The sequence below is a fragment of the Pieris rapae genome, chromosome 21 (assembly GCF_905147795.1).
Source record: "Pieris rapae chromosome 21, ilPieRapa1.1, whole genome shotgun sequence".
Lineage (NCBI taxonomy): Eukaryota > Metazoa > Arthropoda > Insecta > Lepidoptera > Pieridae > Pieris > Pieris rapae.
The window spans coordinates 4,998,393-5,018,823 of record NC_059529.1 but is presented as its reverse complement, the minus strand read 5'-3'; the positions used below and the strand labels follow the sequence as shown (position 1 = coordinate 5,018,823).

The 20,431-nt window shown below is 31.0% G+C and overlaps 1 protein-coding gene across 1 annotated transcript in view; it reads left to right on the top strand.

The window, feature by feature from the left end:
• Nucleotides 1-8,014, top strand: part of LOC110999183 (tachykinin-like peptides receptor 86C) — a 51,397-nt gene extending 43,383 nt beyond the window's left edge. The window contains exons 8-10 of the mRNA XM_022268120.2: nt 1,219-1,322; nt 4,850-4,942; nt 7,836-8,014. Coding sequence (XP_022123812.1) covers nt 1,219-1,322; nt 4,850-4,896 — 151 coding nt within the window. The 3' untranslated portion in view covers nt 4,897-4,942; nt 7,836-8,014. The remainder of the gene's footprint in view (nt 1-1,218; nt 1,323-4,849; nt 4,943-7,835) is intronic.
• The last annotated feature ends 12,417 nt before the right edge of the window (nt 8,015-20,431 follow it).

The window sequence follows — 20,431 nt, the reverse complement described above, 5'->3', positions numbered from 1 at the left end:
CGATAAAATAATTGACATTACAAATACAACACCGAACTTAAAACTACGCGAGAATTTTTCTAGGACATTTAAGCCAGTAATCAAAATATTGGTCGCCATTTGAGGCTTATATCTATTTATGATTAAAGTAATATTATCAATGGTGATAAATAAATGTGGACATTTATTTTTTGTTTTTCTCACTATAAGGGGTGTAAAAAATTTGTTTTGCACTAAGGTGGCATTTATTAATATCAATCCATCCATCTCGCATGTAATCCAAACGACTTACTGTGTTGGCAGTTACAAGGTAGTACAATTATTACACAAAATATGGATTACAAGAGTATGATATAAAATTACGAATCTCTTGCAAATTGCCCAATCTATGTTTAAATAATAATCTATGTCAAAATAAATAAATAGCTATTAGATATATTTCAAATATATATATTTAAATATTATTAGTACGGTTTTATTTACTATATTTGGTTTTATTGATTATCAAATATGCGTGTAAAGAGCGAAGAGATTGAATTCTATCCGGCGCCAAATACGGATTTTCTTCGTAGGCTTTGGTTATTGGGATGCAGATAGGAGATCGATCGCTGTCACGGTCTGATCTTAGATTGTTTTCAATCTAAGATTGTAGATTAATTATTGGGTTCGGGAGTAAGATAACTCACTTCGGGATGACGGTACTGGCAATTATAATCCCTGAGTAACTTTATACGTCCGATCGAATTAAACTTAATTCCATCATAATCCCTCAAATATTTAGTCCTTATCAGTCTGCTGTCATGAAAATGATTAAAACTGACAGAATATTATTGAACCAACCCTGATCGTGACACGTGTAAGGTCAAAAAAAGCAACTACTGGAAAGCAGCACCGTGTTAAACGAACCATTTGGAGCCACTTTTGACCCCGATTCATAAATCAAAAACTCCTTACTCAGCTTAAGCTTCAATATATTATCCTAAGTTATAGTAACTTTATAAGTTTTTGTAAAATGTTCTAGGTTAAAAATAAATTTCAGGACGAGCCATTATATTTCGCACCCATTTAAATCTTACTCCGGTCAATGAAGTCAACAATCAGGGCATATATTATATATCACTTAACATCAGCTGAACCTCCTTCCCGTTTGCCCGCTGTTCTATAAAAAAAAATTCAACACACATTTATTGTTTTGATGAGGTCATAACTTAAATAAGTAATGATGTATTCTGTCAATAGGTTCAGAATTTATTTCCGTTTGGTGCTGTGTTGGTGTCAAACTGTGAAAACTGCAACGCCTGACGATCTCAGAAAACAATTAGAACTGAACAAATCGTTTTCAGGTATGTATATATTTATAACTTATCCCAACCTGCACACCACTTAGTAATTAAGTATTCCTGTAAACAGAAGTATAACTGAATAAACTTTAACTTACAAAAAGTAGACAAAGAGTCTCGAACGGATCTATTTCTATGTAGGGTATTAAAATATCCTGCAAGCAGAAACTTTGCCAAAGAAGTATCCCGCGTTTCGAAAGCTGTAAAGCTTTTGTTACCAACAAGCTTACAATTAATCAAAAAAGTGTGCAAAGTAGCTGTCTGAAATGTATAATATTACATTGGAAAGAAAATGTAAAAGTTTAAAAAATATATATTTATTTATTTTTTATTTATTTATATACTTATTCGATAGAACGCCAAAATAATACACACACCAATTATCCTACATAAAAAAACATATATATAATCTACGAACGAATCGGCCAGAAATGAATTGTTTTTGTTTGATTCTCAATGTGTGTGTATTCTTAGTTTGATATGGTCTAATAAAAATACTTCAAATAAAGATTTAACGCTTTTAAAGAATCTCTAATCTTAGAGAGACATTTGGTGTATTAATGGTATGATTTCGGAATTTCGATTTGTTTATTTTTTATTATTTGTAATATCATTATTTGTCATGCAACTTGGGGAAATGTTTAATGGTTCCTAAAAGTATTCTAAAATAAAATACCTGTTATTTTAATAGAGAAGCTGTTTCGTCAGTATTTCTAGCTCTCCCTCGATAAAAAATGTTGACCAGCAAACAAAATATTGTTATCTTGTATAAGAAATTGCATATTCTTTATAGTTTTGTTTAGTTTTTATTAAGTTATTCAGTAACCCATTTTTATTCAAACATAGAGGGACGACTATCTCTAATATTGACAAATGAAATTTGTGTGTCGAACCTCAATACATTAGAAAGGGATGGGTAGGTTATATATTTTGGAAATGATTACATACCGCTATACACTTACTTTTAGTTGCATATTTTTATCTTCTTATTTAATGGTTTTATATTGAATATACTCATTGTTAACATTACATTAGATATTCCATACGAAACCTAACTTCAAAATTGTACAATTATACAAAACTTCCAACAGTTAGACAACTATACTTAATGGGATTATGTCTATGAACACCGACAACACATCATACACAACATACAAAAAACGCTTCTCCACATGCTTTTTCTGACTTAGATGAACTGTTGGTGCTTTTTTTAAAAAAAATTCACTACCGATTCAACACTTTATACATTCACTAATAAACCTGTTCTATCTTGAGACGGAAAGTATTCTTCTTGTGCAACAGTAATTTAATTATAAAACTGTAGTGTGTAGAATTTATTAAGTCAAATACCTAAACGCAATTAATATGTCAAATGGAAGAAACAACAGAATAAGTGTGGATAATGCACTTTTTCTTTTAACTGTACATCCTTTATTGTGAGACTCTTTTTTTTCGGTCTTTATTCTTACTACAAACAGCTACGGTTAATTTAACAGGAACTGTATAATCAGCTGATAGTTGAGTTCTCGGAACATTCTTTTTCCTGAAAATAAATATCAAAAATCAAACTGTCTGATTCATGTAAATGATTGGTTTGACACGGTCACAAGCCATTTACCGCCTTGGGTAAAAGGCTTATGGCTCAATTATTATTATTAATTTGGGCAAAGAGGATATCGCTACATTCTATTTTTATTTAATTCCTAGATAGAACATTATTCTACAAGTACAATTAAAGCGGAGTTAAATATGTAGCTTACAATTAATCAAAATTGTAAGAAAATTTCCTTGACAAAATGAAATTATAAACTTAATACCACGATTTTCCTCCAAATGTCAAAACTCTAAAGATATCTAACTACGAATTTTCCTTTTCAATTCTCGCATAAAAAGGGAAATATCAGGAAATCCATTCAAATTTTTCTCTTTTGTTTCTCCTTACTGATTCGTTTGCGAATTCGGTGCGCTATATAACATAATACGATATATTCATTTCAAATGCGAAAAACTTTTTCCTTATTTGCTAAAGAAAATATTTTATTATTGCCCAACTTACTACTTACAAATAAGGCACAATTTCAAACTAAGTGAAACCAAAACAGTCGTATTATCAATTGTTATTTTCTAAGCTGCTTATGAAAGCAAATATACTCTACTATACGAAGTTAGTTCTCGTATTCATGTTAAGACAATAAAAACTATTTGAATATGATATTTGCCTTGATTGGTGGTTTTTGTTTTTTAATGTTAGCCGGTTTGACGCATAAAAAAAACAAATCTATAAACAGAAAACGGTCATATTACATTAATTAATATATCGTTATATTTCAATTCCGGCTCGAATTATAGAAAAAAATTTTTTTTACATTACTTTAATTCTATAAATTATTACAGTAGCAAACATTTACAATAGACTACAGAAAGCGCGGACTTCCTATAGTATGTGGACAGTTTCTAATATATTTATCGGTGGCAACGTTTTGCGGGTTCGGAATCATATGTTGTTATTAACTGTATAACTGTGTTTAATAAAATAATGTATAAAAACGGTCACTTATGTGTTGATATGTTTAATATTTAGCACGGAAACATATAGTAATCTAAATGTCATCATTCGTATTATTATTGTATGGTTTGGTGAGAAAAACAGCGATAAGTCTATGTTTTTGTATTTTATCTCTATATAAGCTTGGAAAATATATTTTTAATTATTGTTATAGAAGATTTTTAAAAAGCAGTAATTAAATATGACTGAAAGTGACGTCACCACGACATTTATACAAAGCAAGTCCAGCGTCGAGTATTTGTGCTTATCACAGACCATTACTTGACTCAACAGAACTTTTTACTTTTACGTTTTATATAATAATATTTATTATTACTACTATTGTAAGTGCACAAAGTTTGTAAGTAACTTATATTTTCCTTAATATTTAAGAACAAGCATGTTATATGTGCCATGGAGGAAACTTATTTCGTTGTTTATTATTTCACTTGGCATAATGCGCATCTAAACTATAAATTAAGTTGTATCCCGGAGTATCTTAACAATACGGAGTTGGTTATTCATTACAATAAACACTAAAACCTATTGTCGAAGGACGATTTCATTTACACGTCTTAAACGGGATTTTACAAATTTCTGGAACTTTCGTAAAGCGGTATTTTTATCTTTTCAGCAACAAAATCAGTAGCATTATCATTAGATTAGATTGATTAGATTATTGTATCTATTTCTATTTTTTTTTTATAGAACAGGTGGCAAATGGGCAGGAGGCTCACCTGATGTTAAGTGATTTGTTAATTAGAAAGTCAGCCTTCTGTGCCTAACACTAATCTAAGTTTCCTCACGATGTTTTACTTCTCCTTACGAGCGAATCTTAAATGCAGAGAGAGATACAAAGTCCATTGGTAGTCGAGGTCGAACCTACGACCTCAGGGATCATCCCTGAGTCACTAGGCACTTTAGTAAGAAATTCTATTAATTATGATATCTTTGTGCGTATGTAATTAATATCTTATTGTTACAGCGAGCCACAGAAATTGCCGCGAAGCGTCGTCGTTTACGAGAGCCTGACATTCGCGACGTCGGAGCAATCTGTCACGCTCCCTTACGCCGAATGGTAATATAATTGCTAATTAGTAATTGTTAATTTTAATTGTACATTTAGTTTAGTGAAGGTAATTATATTAATTAACACCATACGGGTTTCTCATAACCTGGTAAAACACATAGAAATATAATTTTATTTGAGCGGAAAAGGACACAAAGGTATAGATTTAAAAGTTTCAGTTGTGCCTAAAACGTACGCACTACAACTACGCCTAAAACTACGTATTTCTATTTCTATTCCCATATCAAAACTGAATGAACTTCAATATCTGTTTAAAAATAAATCAGTGGCGCTACAACCTCATTAGGTCTTGGCCTCAGATTTATGAATCTGTTTCATGATCATTTTTAAATCTAATAGGCAAGTAGGTGATCAGCCTCCAGTGCCTGACACACGTCGTCGACTTTTTATGTCTAAGACATGTCGGTTTCATCGCCATGTATTCCTTCACCGTTAGAGCAAATGTTAAATGCGTACATAGAAAGAAAGTTCATTGGTGCACAGCTGGGGATTAAACTTACGACCTCAGGTATAAGAGTCGCATGCTGAAGCTACTAGGCCACCACTGCTCTCTTCAATTCAATTCAGTTTCAGTTTATGTATTGATAAAATAAAATATATTTTAGTTATGTTTTGAGTTTACGATTCACTTCACCTAAAAAGTGTCTTGACCTCCGAAACGAGAATGTGCCAGCGCTGTCTGTGCCACCTCTAATTGCAGGCTTTCAGTTGCAGCAGATCCTCCACTCTGTCATTCCAATCAAACCAGTAGGCCAATCTACTGGTTCACAATTAAGTAAATGTTACTAAATATAAAATTATTTGAATAATTAAGTAATAACTAATTATTATGGTCTTTACTAAAACTTTAGTTAACACAAAATATAGGCTCCAATGCCAAATTACCGATAACGTATGGGAATCTTGATGCTCAAGTCTGATATTGGAGGATTTATACACCAAAAACCAGAGGGACACAATTCATGTTGCCAATATAATAGAAATTCTCAATGTCTAAAAGCTAATTTATTACGCTATAAACTTAATTTCAAATCCGGTCGTCAATGTTTAAACCTTATATGTGCTATCACTAAAGTAAGTTTACTGCTTTCAACTTAACATAACTCAAATTAACTGTTTTCTATATAAATATAAATACAGCTGTGTTTACAAAACCTTAGAACCGTTTAAATCCTTTTGCAAAACATATTCAGTGAAGTCGTACATAAATGTCTCAGAAAACTTTTGGTCAATGAACCCGATGAATAAAAGTAAATTGTTGACTTGGCATAAGTCGATGTTGTCAGGTCAACTAACTCATATTTCTCTTTAGCTCAATAAAAACTATCCTTTTGTATAGGCTTCATTTTATATCATATGTCTACTAAAAATATCATAGGGTAACATTATTCTATAAGTAACAGAATTCCTCCAAATTCTTCGTGATTTTAACGGATTAGAGTACTTACAGTAATATAAGCCATTACTTACTTGCCTAATCAATTTTAAAGAGAATTAAAAAGCCTATCTCCAAGTTCGAACCTAATACGATGTTTTGCTCGTAATTATTTTTCTGCTAAAAACTTTATTCTATATTGTATAATATATACGAGTATAATGATTGTTGTAACCTTTATTTTTACCTTAATTGTCATACATTTTAGGTTCTTTAAGTTTTTGTGACATATACCGTAGATAGTATTATGTACGATGTGTTAAACTTGGATAAGTAAAACAAATTTCTTAAAATAAATAATGATATCTACCCGAATGTGTGGTCGGACTTTATAATTAATAATCTAGTCGTCTGCGGGAGATAAAAATACATTTTATTTAAATGTTAGCACTACAAGGTGTGCAGTAGTTATTATAAAAAAAACCTCTGGTCTATTTCTGAATATGATATGAGAACTTACGAATCAGGCAAACGCTAACCAGGCCCAATTAACTTCCTCGCAATCGAGTAGCCATATGATAGCACACAAATCCCAAGCCGACTTTTATATATTTTTATGACGAAGAACATCCCCAAAAAAATTTGTAATATAAGAATCAAAAAAAATGTAATACAAATTGTATGTGAAAAATAAAGGAGTCAAACGAACATTTTCCTGATATTACAATAATTATAGTGAACATATATTTTTTTCTTTAAATTACGAAATTAATATGGCGACACTTTTTATTATACATACTTAAATAAAATTAAATAGTATTGCGCTAAAAGCGGAAGACACTGGATGTACTCATATAACTTCTGATGTTCTATTGAAAGTTTATTGGGATGAAGCCAATTGTCGGCAACGGCGGATCCAGGGGTGGGGTCATGGGGGTCATGAACCCCTCCCGAAGCTGGTTTCAGGACTTAGATGGACTACTAATTGAACATAATGATTTTATTTCAATATTTTGTCACCGTCCAGATTTTATTTAACTACATGTTTTCAATATTTAATTAATTTAATATAATATAATAACTTTGTATGATGACAAACGTATAAGTTCTTGATATGACATCGACTATGTGACCCTCTCCTGGCGCCAAAGCAGGATCCGCCCTTGATTGTAGGAGTCCTTTACTCATTAAGATATCCTTGAATATAGGTACAATATTTATTTTAAGTGTTTGTATATTTTGAAAAAAATTCAAGGAATAAATGAGGCTTAGTTATTATTAATTACTATTATTATAGTATTTAATGTAATAATAAAAATATCTGTTTTAAGCTTGGAATGAACGATACAAAGGCTCTTTCATGAAAAATCGTAATATTTCAGAAAAAATCGACTACCGAGTATAAAACAATGTATCACTGAGCAGTATAGATAGATAGTTTGAAATATGATTCAAATAACTTACAAAAAGATTGCTATAAGTCACTATAGCAGTATTCTCTTACAGGGCAGTCGAATTTCACGTCGGCGCCGATGACAAATGGAAACTCGGTAAAAACGAGAAAACGCTGTGAAGAAATAAAGGACGACTTTGTTTGCGACCATAGATTATAAATCTAAGTTTTATATTGTTCTAGTCATCTGCTCAATTCATTCGCATAATTATTTGTAAATAAATATTTTTATATATAGACAATACACTTAATCTATTGTTGAATTGTAACTTATTAATAAAGTGTTAATGTGATGGTTTTTTCTGTACTCATCCAATTAATCCCTTCATTCCCTTTTTATTTAAAAAACATATTTATGTTTCCGGGAACTTGATACGAATACAATTTGAACATAATTACAAACTTTTAGGACAGGCGTTACAGATATTTTATTAAATGTAAATTTACAATTTTCTAAGTTATTTTTTTTACGTTCATACTTGTTTACCGATATGAATGAAAAAATTTAGATTTTTGAAATTGCACTTTCATGGCCAATCGCTTTGTCTCCATCATTTGAACTTCAAAAAGATTTCACTATCGATTCAATAACTTAGTGACATCTCAACCTGTCTGTTGCTGACTTAAATTATTCTTAAGTACATCAGGTGAGCCTCCTGCCCCCTGTTCTATAAAAAAGTAGTTTAATTATACAATTGTAAGTGTTGTATAGAGTTTATTAAGTGAAATACCTAAACTCATTTACGTGTCAAATGGAAGACACTCGTTCCCCTTTTGCTTTTGATATACACTTTACTTTTTATTATATATAATAAAGATTTTGTTATTCTTTCTTTATGCTGTAGGCGAACATGAGACCCTTTGGTATGTTCCTTTTGATCGAAATCATAATTGGTATAATTGAAACACATCCTTATCCCTTCGTTTTTGATATATTCCCGAAGGAAAAACCAAATTAGTTCAAATACATGTTAACCTATGGATCTTAATATCTATATGGATCAAATAAAATTTTCAACGAACAAAGTTAGAGAAAATATCGTTTGTTTTATATTTTTATCTATTCACACATTCTACACACACAATCTTTCTGCAGAACTTTTTTTTACTATCTTTAACGCCCGAAACCAATACCAATCCAGAATCAATCAGATCAGATCAGACCATGACATCTGTATCCCAATAACCAAACCCTAAGAAGACAATCCATTTTTGGCGACGGATAGAATGCAATTTCTTCGCTCTTTACACTAATCTTTGATAATCAGTATAAGCAAATAAATAAATAAAACTGTACAAATAATATTAAAATATACATATCTACTAGCGGATCCGACAGACGTTGTCCTGTCTACACGTCTTTAATTTCAAAATTTCAATTTTTAATAAGCCATTTTGATGAAAATTATTACTCAAATGTTATGACAATATCTAACGATCCAGCACATGGTCACACACGATATAACACAATGATAACAAAACTTTTTTTAAATTTCGGGACAGACTAAAATTAAAATTCGAATATTATTTAAAATTTGACACTGCAATGGTAGCGCCGTCTGTCGGATCCAATGTAAAACATTCCAAAATCAACAACAACTAATAAATTGAAAATTAATTAAAAAAACATTGTCCAGCGGACAAAATTGTGAATCTAAACCATTCCCAGATCCCCTTGAACACACACAAAAAATTTCGTCTAAATCGGTCCAGTCGTTTAGGAGGAGTTCAGTCACATACACACGCACACAAGAAATATATATATTAAGATGTTAAAACATATCAAACAGCTTTTTAATTATTTTAAAAACTGATGTTGATTAAAATCTAAGTCTAACTGTCATTTTCATACAAAGGTCTATCCACAAACACCGACCTGACCTATCATGGATAGCTTGGATCGACAGATGGCTATAACAATCCGTTGATTGGTTATTTACACACTTTTATCAATATTTGGATTAAGATGTCTATCCCAGATGGTCGAAAATGGATTGAGATAGGTTATTGGATAGAACTATAGATACATCGAAAATTCTATAAAGGTGATTTGTTGTTATATGCTTCGGAATTTGAAAAACATGTCTTGCCCGTCAAATAATTGGGTTAGACTGTAATTCTTTTGAGTTCTAACAAAATGTCTAGAAGCATTTCTAGACGTATTTTAGTATGAATAAATCCCGTAATTGTAAAATCCCGCCAAAATCTATTGTTTCCATAATGTAGCATCACACCAATTCCATATTCTATAAAGGTAATCTATTTTACTATGGATAGCCGAGTACTTGATAGATGGTGTCGTTAAAAGCTTCGCAAGCGAAACTTTCGGGGGTGCGACTAATGCTCCATCAAGCGTGAGTATATTGTATATTTCATCAATAACACATCCGGTGAAAACGATCCCCACACCATAACTTTTATACAAAGTTTGTGCATATGTAATACATGAGAGGGACGCAGGAAATGCTACAAACTAAATGTCCATATTTGACTCGTCACTCGCCCCTCAACGGGTTGACAAATTTCTGATTCTGTTACAGTACCTGGATGTATTTTTTTTAAATTGTGTTTTTTGGAATTTATATTAAGTACGAATTACATACTAATAAAATGATAAAATATTAATATTATTATCGAAAATAAATATCGAAAAATACGACTTACGGCTTGGGCAAGGCGATCATTCCAATTCTATTTTCTTATACACCACATTCCATACTGTAATCTGGTACAGAACACGAAAAAATAAATGAAGTCTTTTAAATAACAAACTTGTTCCAAATCCAAAATAATTAAAAAATTGAACTAAAGAAAAGTTTTTATGTAACAGTATTTATAGCCAGACTAGTTAGACATATAAATGACGTCAAGACCCTTGAGTTTATAATATACAAACGAAAACATCGAATCGTCATTTAAGTTCACACTATTTAGTTTCTTCACACTATTTATAGAAATCATGATTTATGGGCTTCATAAAATAAATGTGTTCTACCAATACGTGACAATATCAAAGCGAAACAAATGAATAGTTATTTAATGTTATTTCCAATATATTTTGTGGGTGGAACACGAAATAATCGTGATATGTAGTTGAATTGTAATTCTATCACGCAACTTTCACCTTCAATGTAAATATTATTGGTAAGTAAATATTATATTCATTCACTAGCATATATAAACATTTACTTATTAAGCAGATGAAAATTAGTAATTAAAGGTCAAAATAACGTTGTTTTTATCGACGATGCTAAATTGCTAAAATTATTTTTTATATTACGTAGAACTATATACCTATTATAATTATCTAACTTTAAAAATACCTGCGTTGTGCAGAGCATCATTTATTCAACTTAAACAAAGGATTTCTAACAAAACATTGCGGTCGCTTTTGAAGAACGCCGTTAATTAAAACAAAATATTTTTTTATTTCTAACTCACAGTTATTTGGAGCTATTGGAGTATCAACATGATTGTTTATCACTTTACATAAAAAATAAAATAAAATACGTTTATTTTGGAACATAAGATCATCATGGTATCACTTATTCCACGTCATTAAATTCGAGCCTGTTGGCATCTCTACTCATCGACAAAGAAGACAGAGGTTTTTTGTTCCTGTTGGCCGAGAGAAAAAACTCTCGGTACTCTTTTAAAAAAAAAGAAAATCATCAAACATAACCGTTATTGTACCTAATAATATGTCTATTATTATCCCTTACGAAACTGTTATACGACTGACATTACTTTAATCATCATGGGGTATGTCTTAGGTTCGATTGTAGGCAAAAAAATAATTGCATTGAATGTAACGTCAATGAACCCCGAACCCAATTATTAATCCACAATCATCAGAGATCATTGTGGATTATTTAGACCGTGCCAATCTGCATCCCATTAACCAAACCCTACGAAGACAGTCCATTTTTGGCGACGGATAGAATGCTATTTCTTCGCTCTTTACACTCATATTTGATAATCAATAAAAACCAAATAGAGAAAATAAAACCGTACAAATAATATTAAAATATACTTGTCTACATTTAAAACATATCAAATAGCTTTTTAATTATTTTAAAAACTGGCTTAAGTTATAATCTTAAGATAGGATATTATCACAGTTGAACTGTCATTTTCATACAAAGCTCTATCCACATTCACCGATCCGACCTATCATGGATAGCTTGTATCGAGAGATAGTTATTTAAATCCCTGGATTGATTATTGGCACACTATTATCAATATTCGGATTAAGATGTCTATCTCCGATGGTCGAAAATGGATTGAGATAGGTTATTGGGTTCGGGTGCTAAGGAACAGACCAGTCTGTTGGGATTTGTGGATTATGAGGCTTCAAATGGAATCCTATTAAAAGTAATTCCACCGTTCAAAGATAAAAGAATTATAGATACATCGAAAATTCTATAAAGGTGATTTGTTGTTACGTGTTTTGGAATTTGAAACATGTCTTGCCCATCAACTGATTTGGTTAGACTGTCATTCTTTTGAGTTCTAACAAAATGTCTAGAAGAATTTCTAGACCTATTTGAGTATTAATAAAACCCGTCCTATATACCTCCTACGTGTTTTGAAGACAAACTAACCGTACAAGTCAGGCAATTACTTGATTTCCATATGATTGAATCAAGCGGATGAAGTTGAAATTAATTGTTTAGAAGCTAAAATAAAATACGTGATAAAATATAATATAAAGCATTTAGTCCATGAACATATAACTACTTAGTACTCGACCTCCTTCGGAATACCTACTTCAAATTCTTCCACTTATCTCTCAACTTCGCCACAATTTTGTAATCCTACCAGCCGGCCACCTTGGGGCTCAGCGACTACCATCACATTTGTTAACAAATGTTATCCATTTCAATCCATCTGTTTTAAAAAACCTGCAAGAATATTGATGCTGCAATTATATTTGCAAGATAGCAAAAAGTATCAAATCAATGATATTCATTATTGTATTGCTGTGTCTTCTTTCTGTTGTCTTTATTTTATCTATGTATATTATTCTATGTATATTTTAATTAATCAATAGCGCCAAAACCTTTTAAGTGTAGGCCTCAAATTTCTGTATCTTTTCATGATTGTTAATCCAGGAAAGTTGGTGATCAGCCTTCTATGCCTGACATACGCCCTCGACTTTTTGTGTCTATAGCCAGCCGGTTTCCCCACGATGTTTTCCTTTACCGTTCAAGCGCATTTTAAATACCCACATAGAAATAAACCACAGCCAGGAATTGAACTTAAGACCTCGGGGATGAGGGTCGCCCGCTGAAGCCACTTACAACGCTGCTGTCGATGTATATATCAATAAAAAAATATTGCATCGATATTGGAATTATTTTATATAAAATGTTTTCTGACCTATCGTGACCACAATTAGAGCTGCTGTCTGTGGTATTCCGATACAATATTAATGATAAATGGTCATTGTCGGTTCATGGACATAAATATATTGTAGTCGTGGTAATTTATTAGTAGTATAATTTAGTAGTATTTGTAGTTGGTTTGAATGATTTCAAAAAAGATTATTATCTAACCTTTTTCATTTATTTGAAATGGTTTATGACCGTTTCAAGGCAGGCAGAGACATTAAATTGGAGCAGCAAATCTAATTCATAATCTAAAACAAGTCTAACTCATAATCTTACCCTCTAATCATACATTTTATATTCTATCATATTAAAATCTCACATAGACTATAATTGCTGTCGAAACTACGAGTGAGATAAACAATATTAATGAGAAACAAAAATCAGGGCCGCTCTAACTTCTAGGTCTGGACTACTTATCTGGCCCGAGATATCTGTATCTCTTTTGTGAGTTAGGCAAGTAGTCAGTCTTCTGTCCCATAGATTTTTAGACATTCCTGTTTCCTAACAATGTTTTCCATCACCGTACAAGCGAGTGAAATGTGAAACTTAGATAATTCGATGGCATATTTAATTAATTAAATGTTACCTCAGAAATATTTTGAGTAGTATAGAACGATGATTCTCACTTTAAATAACACTTCGTAACAAGTTTCCGAACTTAATCATAGACGACTTAAAATGTATTTGGATAATGAGTAATGGGGCGTCATTAACAAAGATCATTAATAGCAATATTTCAAGGAAACGAGATTTAAATTGAATGAATTATGCAATTAATAATGAATTTTACAACAGAAGAAAAGCAATCAAACGTAAGTTAGGAAAAGTAACAAAAGATGAGGTGGATAGGGGATTTTTTCGGCAAATGAAAAATACGCCATTCATTCCTTAAATTTGTGTATTCCCGTTATGACACTTAATTTCAGACCATGTAGAATGAGAATTTCTTTATTTACATAAACGATTAAATATTTTAAATATTGTAAATGTACAAACCACATAACCTGTGCAAATATAGTAGTTTAGACCGCTGTCTTGATATGAACATGCCAAGAAAAGCCGACTACGGAAGACTTTCAGCCATTGATGGTGCGATAAAAACCTGGAATTATTTTCGCTAAAACAGTTTCAAAAAATTAAGTGATATAATTTACTAAAGAGGACATAAATATAATACTTCTGCTTAGGTCTGGCCATAATTGAGAATCGCTTACCAAGTAGGCCAAGGCAGCCCCTGTCTAACAAACCTGGACCAAATCTAGAAGGTACAAGAGAAGGGCCAAGTTTAAAGGACCCATGAGCAGGTATGCATGAATGTCAAGAGGATGAAGCGAGAGAGGTTTGTCAGGACCGTAGCTATTGGAGATCCGTGGTCTCTGTCAACCTCTTTAGGGAAAAGGTGTATATATATATATATATATATATATAATAATAGTTAAACAGTAGGTATTTTGTGACGATGTAGACATGTGAAAGTAATGAAACTAAACAGCTTATGACGGATGTAACAAGGATTAATAACACTTTATTATACAATAACAATAAATACAAATAACAATTAAATACCCACATTATATGAAAAATAGCAACTGAATAATTTGATTAGAAGATTCACGAAACTAGTGATTTCAGTGGAACTTATCGATTGTAACACTTATTTAGTTATGAATTATTAATGAAGATATGTCGCTCGTCACCGGAATATTTTCATAATACGAATAAGCGTTTAGAAAATAAACACAAACAATGGTTATACTCAAAATATCTGCTTGATACGTTGAGCAGTTCATTTTATATTAGTAAATTTTATTACAGTAAAAATGCCTTGGAGATGAACGATTGGCAAATTGTAACTAAATTAACGGTATACGTATTTAAAAAATGTATTTGGCTTTTAAAAAGAAATTTAAAAATTTATTATTTATTGTCTATTGATAATAACGAATATATAAATCTGGGCCGCTATAAGCTATAGTCAACAGTTTAGTTCTTTCTAATATTCGTGTCGTTTTTTCAACAAACATAGAAAAATATAAAAAAAGATTGAAAACATTTTATCTTCTTACAAGAAAGAAGTATAACTTCTAACGCATTTTAAAAAAATTCCCTTTAATTTAAATGTGTTTCTGGCAAATAATATTTACCAAAAATACATTTTATAGTTTATATATGATTCATAGAGTAAAGATTAAATGCTTTATATATCTCTACAATAACAACATTTGACAGTTAAAGTAGTACAGCAGCAAAGGGTGGAACATTTAGTCAGACCCAAATCACAATCAATCAAATTTATATGAATCGATGTATATTTTTAACGATTGCCATTAAGTGCTCTTCACATTAAATCTTGTATTTCTTTGAACAAATAAATATCTTAAATATTCTGTATGTTGTGTATTATATGGTTTTTTTTTTCTTTCTTTCATTTTTCTATTTATACCCAATATTTGTTCCAAGCGTTGGCAAGCAAAAAAATTCAACAACAATTTAATATATATAGATTTTTGGAAAAAATTCTGCTTTCATAATTACATACTTACCTTTTCCCCAATATGAAATAATAACCACGAAAAAGTGCTAAAATTACCTGTACTTAAAACAAGTACCGTTTTACCGCTATGGGGTATGGGGTGAATAAATTTTTACTTTGATCTTTTAAAATTTCTACAAAACCAAGATGCTTAAAATTAAACCCTCAAACATATTGTGTTCAAATTTTCTTACCGTTCCTTTTATTTTTAATATACACATTTTTACATACACATACAGGGTACTATTATTTAATAAAGAGCTCAATAATTTGCACTGATGGGTTGGAAGGCTTTATGAAAATTGGAATCGCTTTTGAAGTTACGGAGTACGCCTACTGATTTTATAGTAGCCTAACTTTGTGCGTTAAAGAGCTCAGAACTGGGCAGTGAAAGTTTGAGTTCCACTTTTAAAGGATTATTCTATTAAGTCATAAATATTAAACATTTTTAGTATACTTTATACGATACTGGTTGGCTATTATTTATTTTATTATAATCGATACAATCGCTACTAAAGAAAGCGGTTCCTCATGATGTCTTCCTTCACCGTTCAGCGAATGTTAAATGTGCAGGACCATACTCGCCCGTCGAACGTCAACACTGCTCATAATAAAGTATAGATAATAGACCGGTAATTTTCGTTCTATTTATAACAAATGTTTAATTTAAACCACTCTTTGTACACACATGCATAGACAAAGGCAGCTATTAAAAGTTTTAAACTAAGTCTGCCGAGTTAGGTAAAACCAACCGGTCATTAACTCTGTCCAAGTGTTTACTGTGACGCGCGACGTTCGCAATAAACAAACACTTTCTATTCATTAAAATTTTCCAACGATTTTCTGCAGTCTCTAACAAATGTTGAAAATTGTGTACTTTTCAGTTACCTTTTCTATTTAGTTCTTTAATTATTCTTGGAAAAAATATCTTCAGATGAACTTGACGACGGAGCATGTTTTAATAAAAATTTATTTTATATAGGTATTATAATTTATATTTAATATTAAATTTGAATTTTAAGTTAGCATGTTTACCAGTAAGGAAGGTTGGCTGATACGTGCTTGTGTGCTTACTTACAAATTTGATTAGCTTTCAATGTAACAAAATTACATGTTTGAGGGTCGAAAGCTGTCACTACAGTTATGTGGGGGCAAAAGTTCCGATAGAACCTTTTCAAATTCAAAAATCATTTATTCATAACATAACAACACATAATGTACACTTAGGAACGTCAAAATAAAATACATTGAAGAAGAAGAAGTGGTTACTAAAATTTACAGATTGAAAATAATTTCTGATGTCTTAATCTGCTATTGCGGCATTTTTGATACATAGCTATTAAAGATTCGTACATTCCTCTATAAAAAAAAACACAAAAACTGGTCCGATGTCAAAAAAATAATTAGAATCCTACTATATAGCCTTTTTTTAAGAATAAAATAAATCTCATTGTAACATTAAGTAAAGTTGATTTAGCTCCTATAGTTTGCATCATTTTTCATGAGCTGACTAGAGATGGTGACGCATACCCTCACTCTTACAGCTCTGCAAACCAGGGCTTGCTTAAGGTCCATTCCATAATTGATGGCTGGGGTCCATGCTTTCAACGGCTGATCGAGTGGTGGGATGTGGAAAAGTGCTAGTTAACACGCCGAGTATGGCAGTTGCGAGAGAGCATTTCCCCACGAACGAAAAAGGTTGCATCATTTTCCCCAATCAAATGACATCGTCAAGCTGTACTTAATACTTTTGACTAAAACTAATTTGGACATATGGCAGATAAGAAACGATTTATAGGTTTATTGCCATTCGACTGCAGATAACAGTAATGCGATCCCATAACCATTTGTCGCTCACAGTTTTCCCTTTTCCTCGGGAGTAATACTTTCCCTTGTTTTGCCCTAAATTAATGTACTTATTTATTGGATGCCTTGGACGTTTAGGCGTAGTATAAGTAAAGTATGTAATAATAATAATAATAATTTATTCATTGCAAGAATATAATATATTTTAATTACTCATACATTTATACAGTATAATTTCTAATATATTTATTTACAATACTAATTTATAAGGCCTGGGAACTGAATCTGGACCTCATGTTACAATTACGTGTGTGTGTGTAGCAATGTAAGTGATGCAGTGCAAACGTGAATCTAGGTGGTCAAGATCTGGGCAGGTGGAAGAAGGTAAAGATAGTTTTAGATTATTTTTCTATTTGAAGCCTTTTTATTTCCGCAACCTTGCAATAATTTTATAATATGTACAACAAAACAATATACACAAATCCAATATAAAATGTTTGGGCAACAGTTTATCCTGGGATACGAAAACCTCTTTTAGGTATCTCAACTTATATTCCAGGCATCTCTGGTCCACACAGGCCCATCATCCCTCCATCGCTTGACAATCAAAGCAAATAGTGAGGATTTGTATGAGAATAAGCTCTACTTACATGGACTATATGATGCGATTTCCAGATCTGCTCTTGCAAAAATTGCAGTAAAGTCTATAATGAATACATATCTGATGTGTAGAGAGGTACGGAGATTACTTCGAAAAACAATAAAAGTATTGGCAACTTCCCACATGAAGCCTTTTTTCTAAAAATTTAAGTGTTACCTAAAATATAAGATGTCTTTCTTGATGATTTCACGAAATGTTATTGGTAAATCAAAATTAAGACAGATATGGAAATGTTTTAAAAATAAATTCCTATTGTTTTATTAGTACTTATAACATACTATAAAAGTACAGAAGTTTCGTTTCCCAGTATATGATTTCTTATGAAACTGGTTCGTGACAATTTCAAAGAATAATTCGAATTGATCCAGTCGTCTTCAATATAGCGTGCAGCAAGAAATTTCGCGATTGATTTTCATTTATATAAATGTATGTACGCGATATTGTTGGAATACGATAATATTTTAGTATAGAGATTATTTAAATCGTATATTTTAAGTTAGGAAACTGATCAAGTTTCATCAAGATTGCACCTTCATTTCTGGGTGAATAATAAATTATATAGTTTTTTAAATTTTCAGTTGCCAGGTATATGAATTCGTTTTATTTATTTTATATTATAAAACATAATACTGTCTTATCTACGAAAATCCATTATTTATCGCAAATTAATCTAATCTAAAATTTATTTTGTTTCACAACACTCAAATTTATTTATTACAGCCGTTGAAAACTCTGTAATGGTTGATTAAATAATAATGTTTGATTAGTAATCTCGTTTAAATCTTGTCATATGATATTTAACTCACAGTAACAAAGACTTTATTTAAAAAAATATAATTTTATGTTGTATTAATATACAGGCTTTAAATGTATAATATATAGGCTTTAAATTTAGATACTCTTACATTTACATACGTTTATATTTTATATTTCAATCTTCTTCTAGTGTATCTGTGTGGCATTTTTTGGCAAAGGCCTGATCCAAATCCGCCATTCCTCTCTGCACTGTGCCATTTTCTGCCATTTACCACCTGCTGTTTCAATAATAAGTTGTATTAACATAATTTGAAATAAAACTACATTCAAAATAAATGAAAATTTAGTTATAGTTATAGTTTAGGTTTGTGTAAATGCCTAACCTTTTTTAAGATAATTTCATGAAATTAAAATAGACAATTTTCGCATTGGATGTTGTAAAAAAATAATAACATAAATAGTTTGCTCTGAAGATATCTGTCACCCATCTTTATTATTACAATTTTTGTCTCATCAAAAAGTGCTGGTAGTATAAACATTATCATAAAAAATACCACCTGAAATAATACCAGTGGCGCTATAACAATAATTTTAGCTCTGACCTAAGATTTCTGTATGTTTCGTGATCATTTGAATCCGTTAATAATACACGTATATAAAAATAAAAAAAAACGATTTTGCTTTTGATTTGATTTTTTTTATAGAACAGGGGGCAAACCGGTAGGAGGCTCACCTGATGTTATGTGATACCGCCGCCCATGGACACTCTCAATGGCAGATTTGATTGATAACTATGACTACACCCGAACGAGCATGTATTTTATATATAAATGATTTTGAAATTCAATGAAAATAGCCCCTGAAAGCACTCAAGTGGGTATAAAATTTAAGAATTCAAGTGCTCCGGGGCGTGTTGAAAATGTATGTCTATTCTATTCCCACCAATTTATTCTCCTGTAAATTGCAACTTAGGACGCGGTATAGTGAATAAGTGTTTTTTTTACTTAATTAAATTTTCTTATAATAACAATTCATGCATTTTAAAAATAAAAAAATCTTGAAGGTTACTTAAATTGCATAAATACATAAAACTTAAATTGTTTACGTAATTTACAGTTTCTTAATTGTATGATACTCAAAAAGTGTTTTAAAAAATTCGTGCCCTATAGCCTGTCCTGGACGCGCACGGTAGATTTCTAATATTTTTTTTTTTTTTTTTTTTTTTTTAATGGAGCTGCGAACCCACCCCTGACTTTTGCTTATCAGGGTCCTTTTTTGCTGTATTTATTTTGTTCATTCAATTTTTTATTTTTATTTTAATATTGTTATGTTATATTATATTGTGTTTCTTACAGCAGCTTTATGCATTCACATTTACTTAACATTTTACATTTCCTAGTATAGTGTAGTAGTTTTCTTTATTTAAATTGTATATTTATTTTCTTTGTTTATTTACATTCACTTTACATACTTTCATAAAAATTTAGCATTTTGGTCATT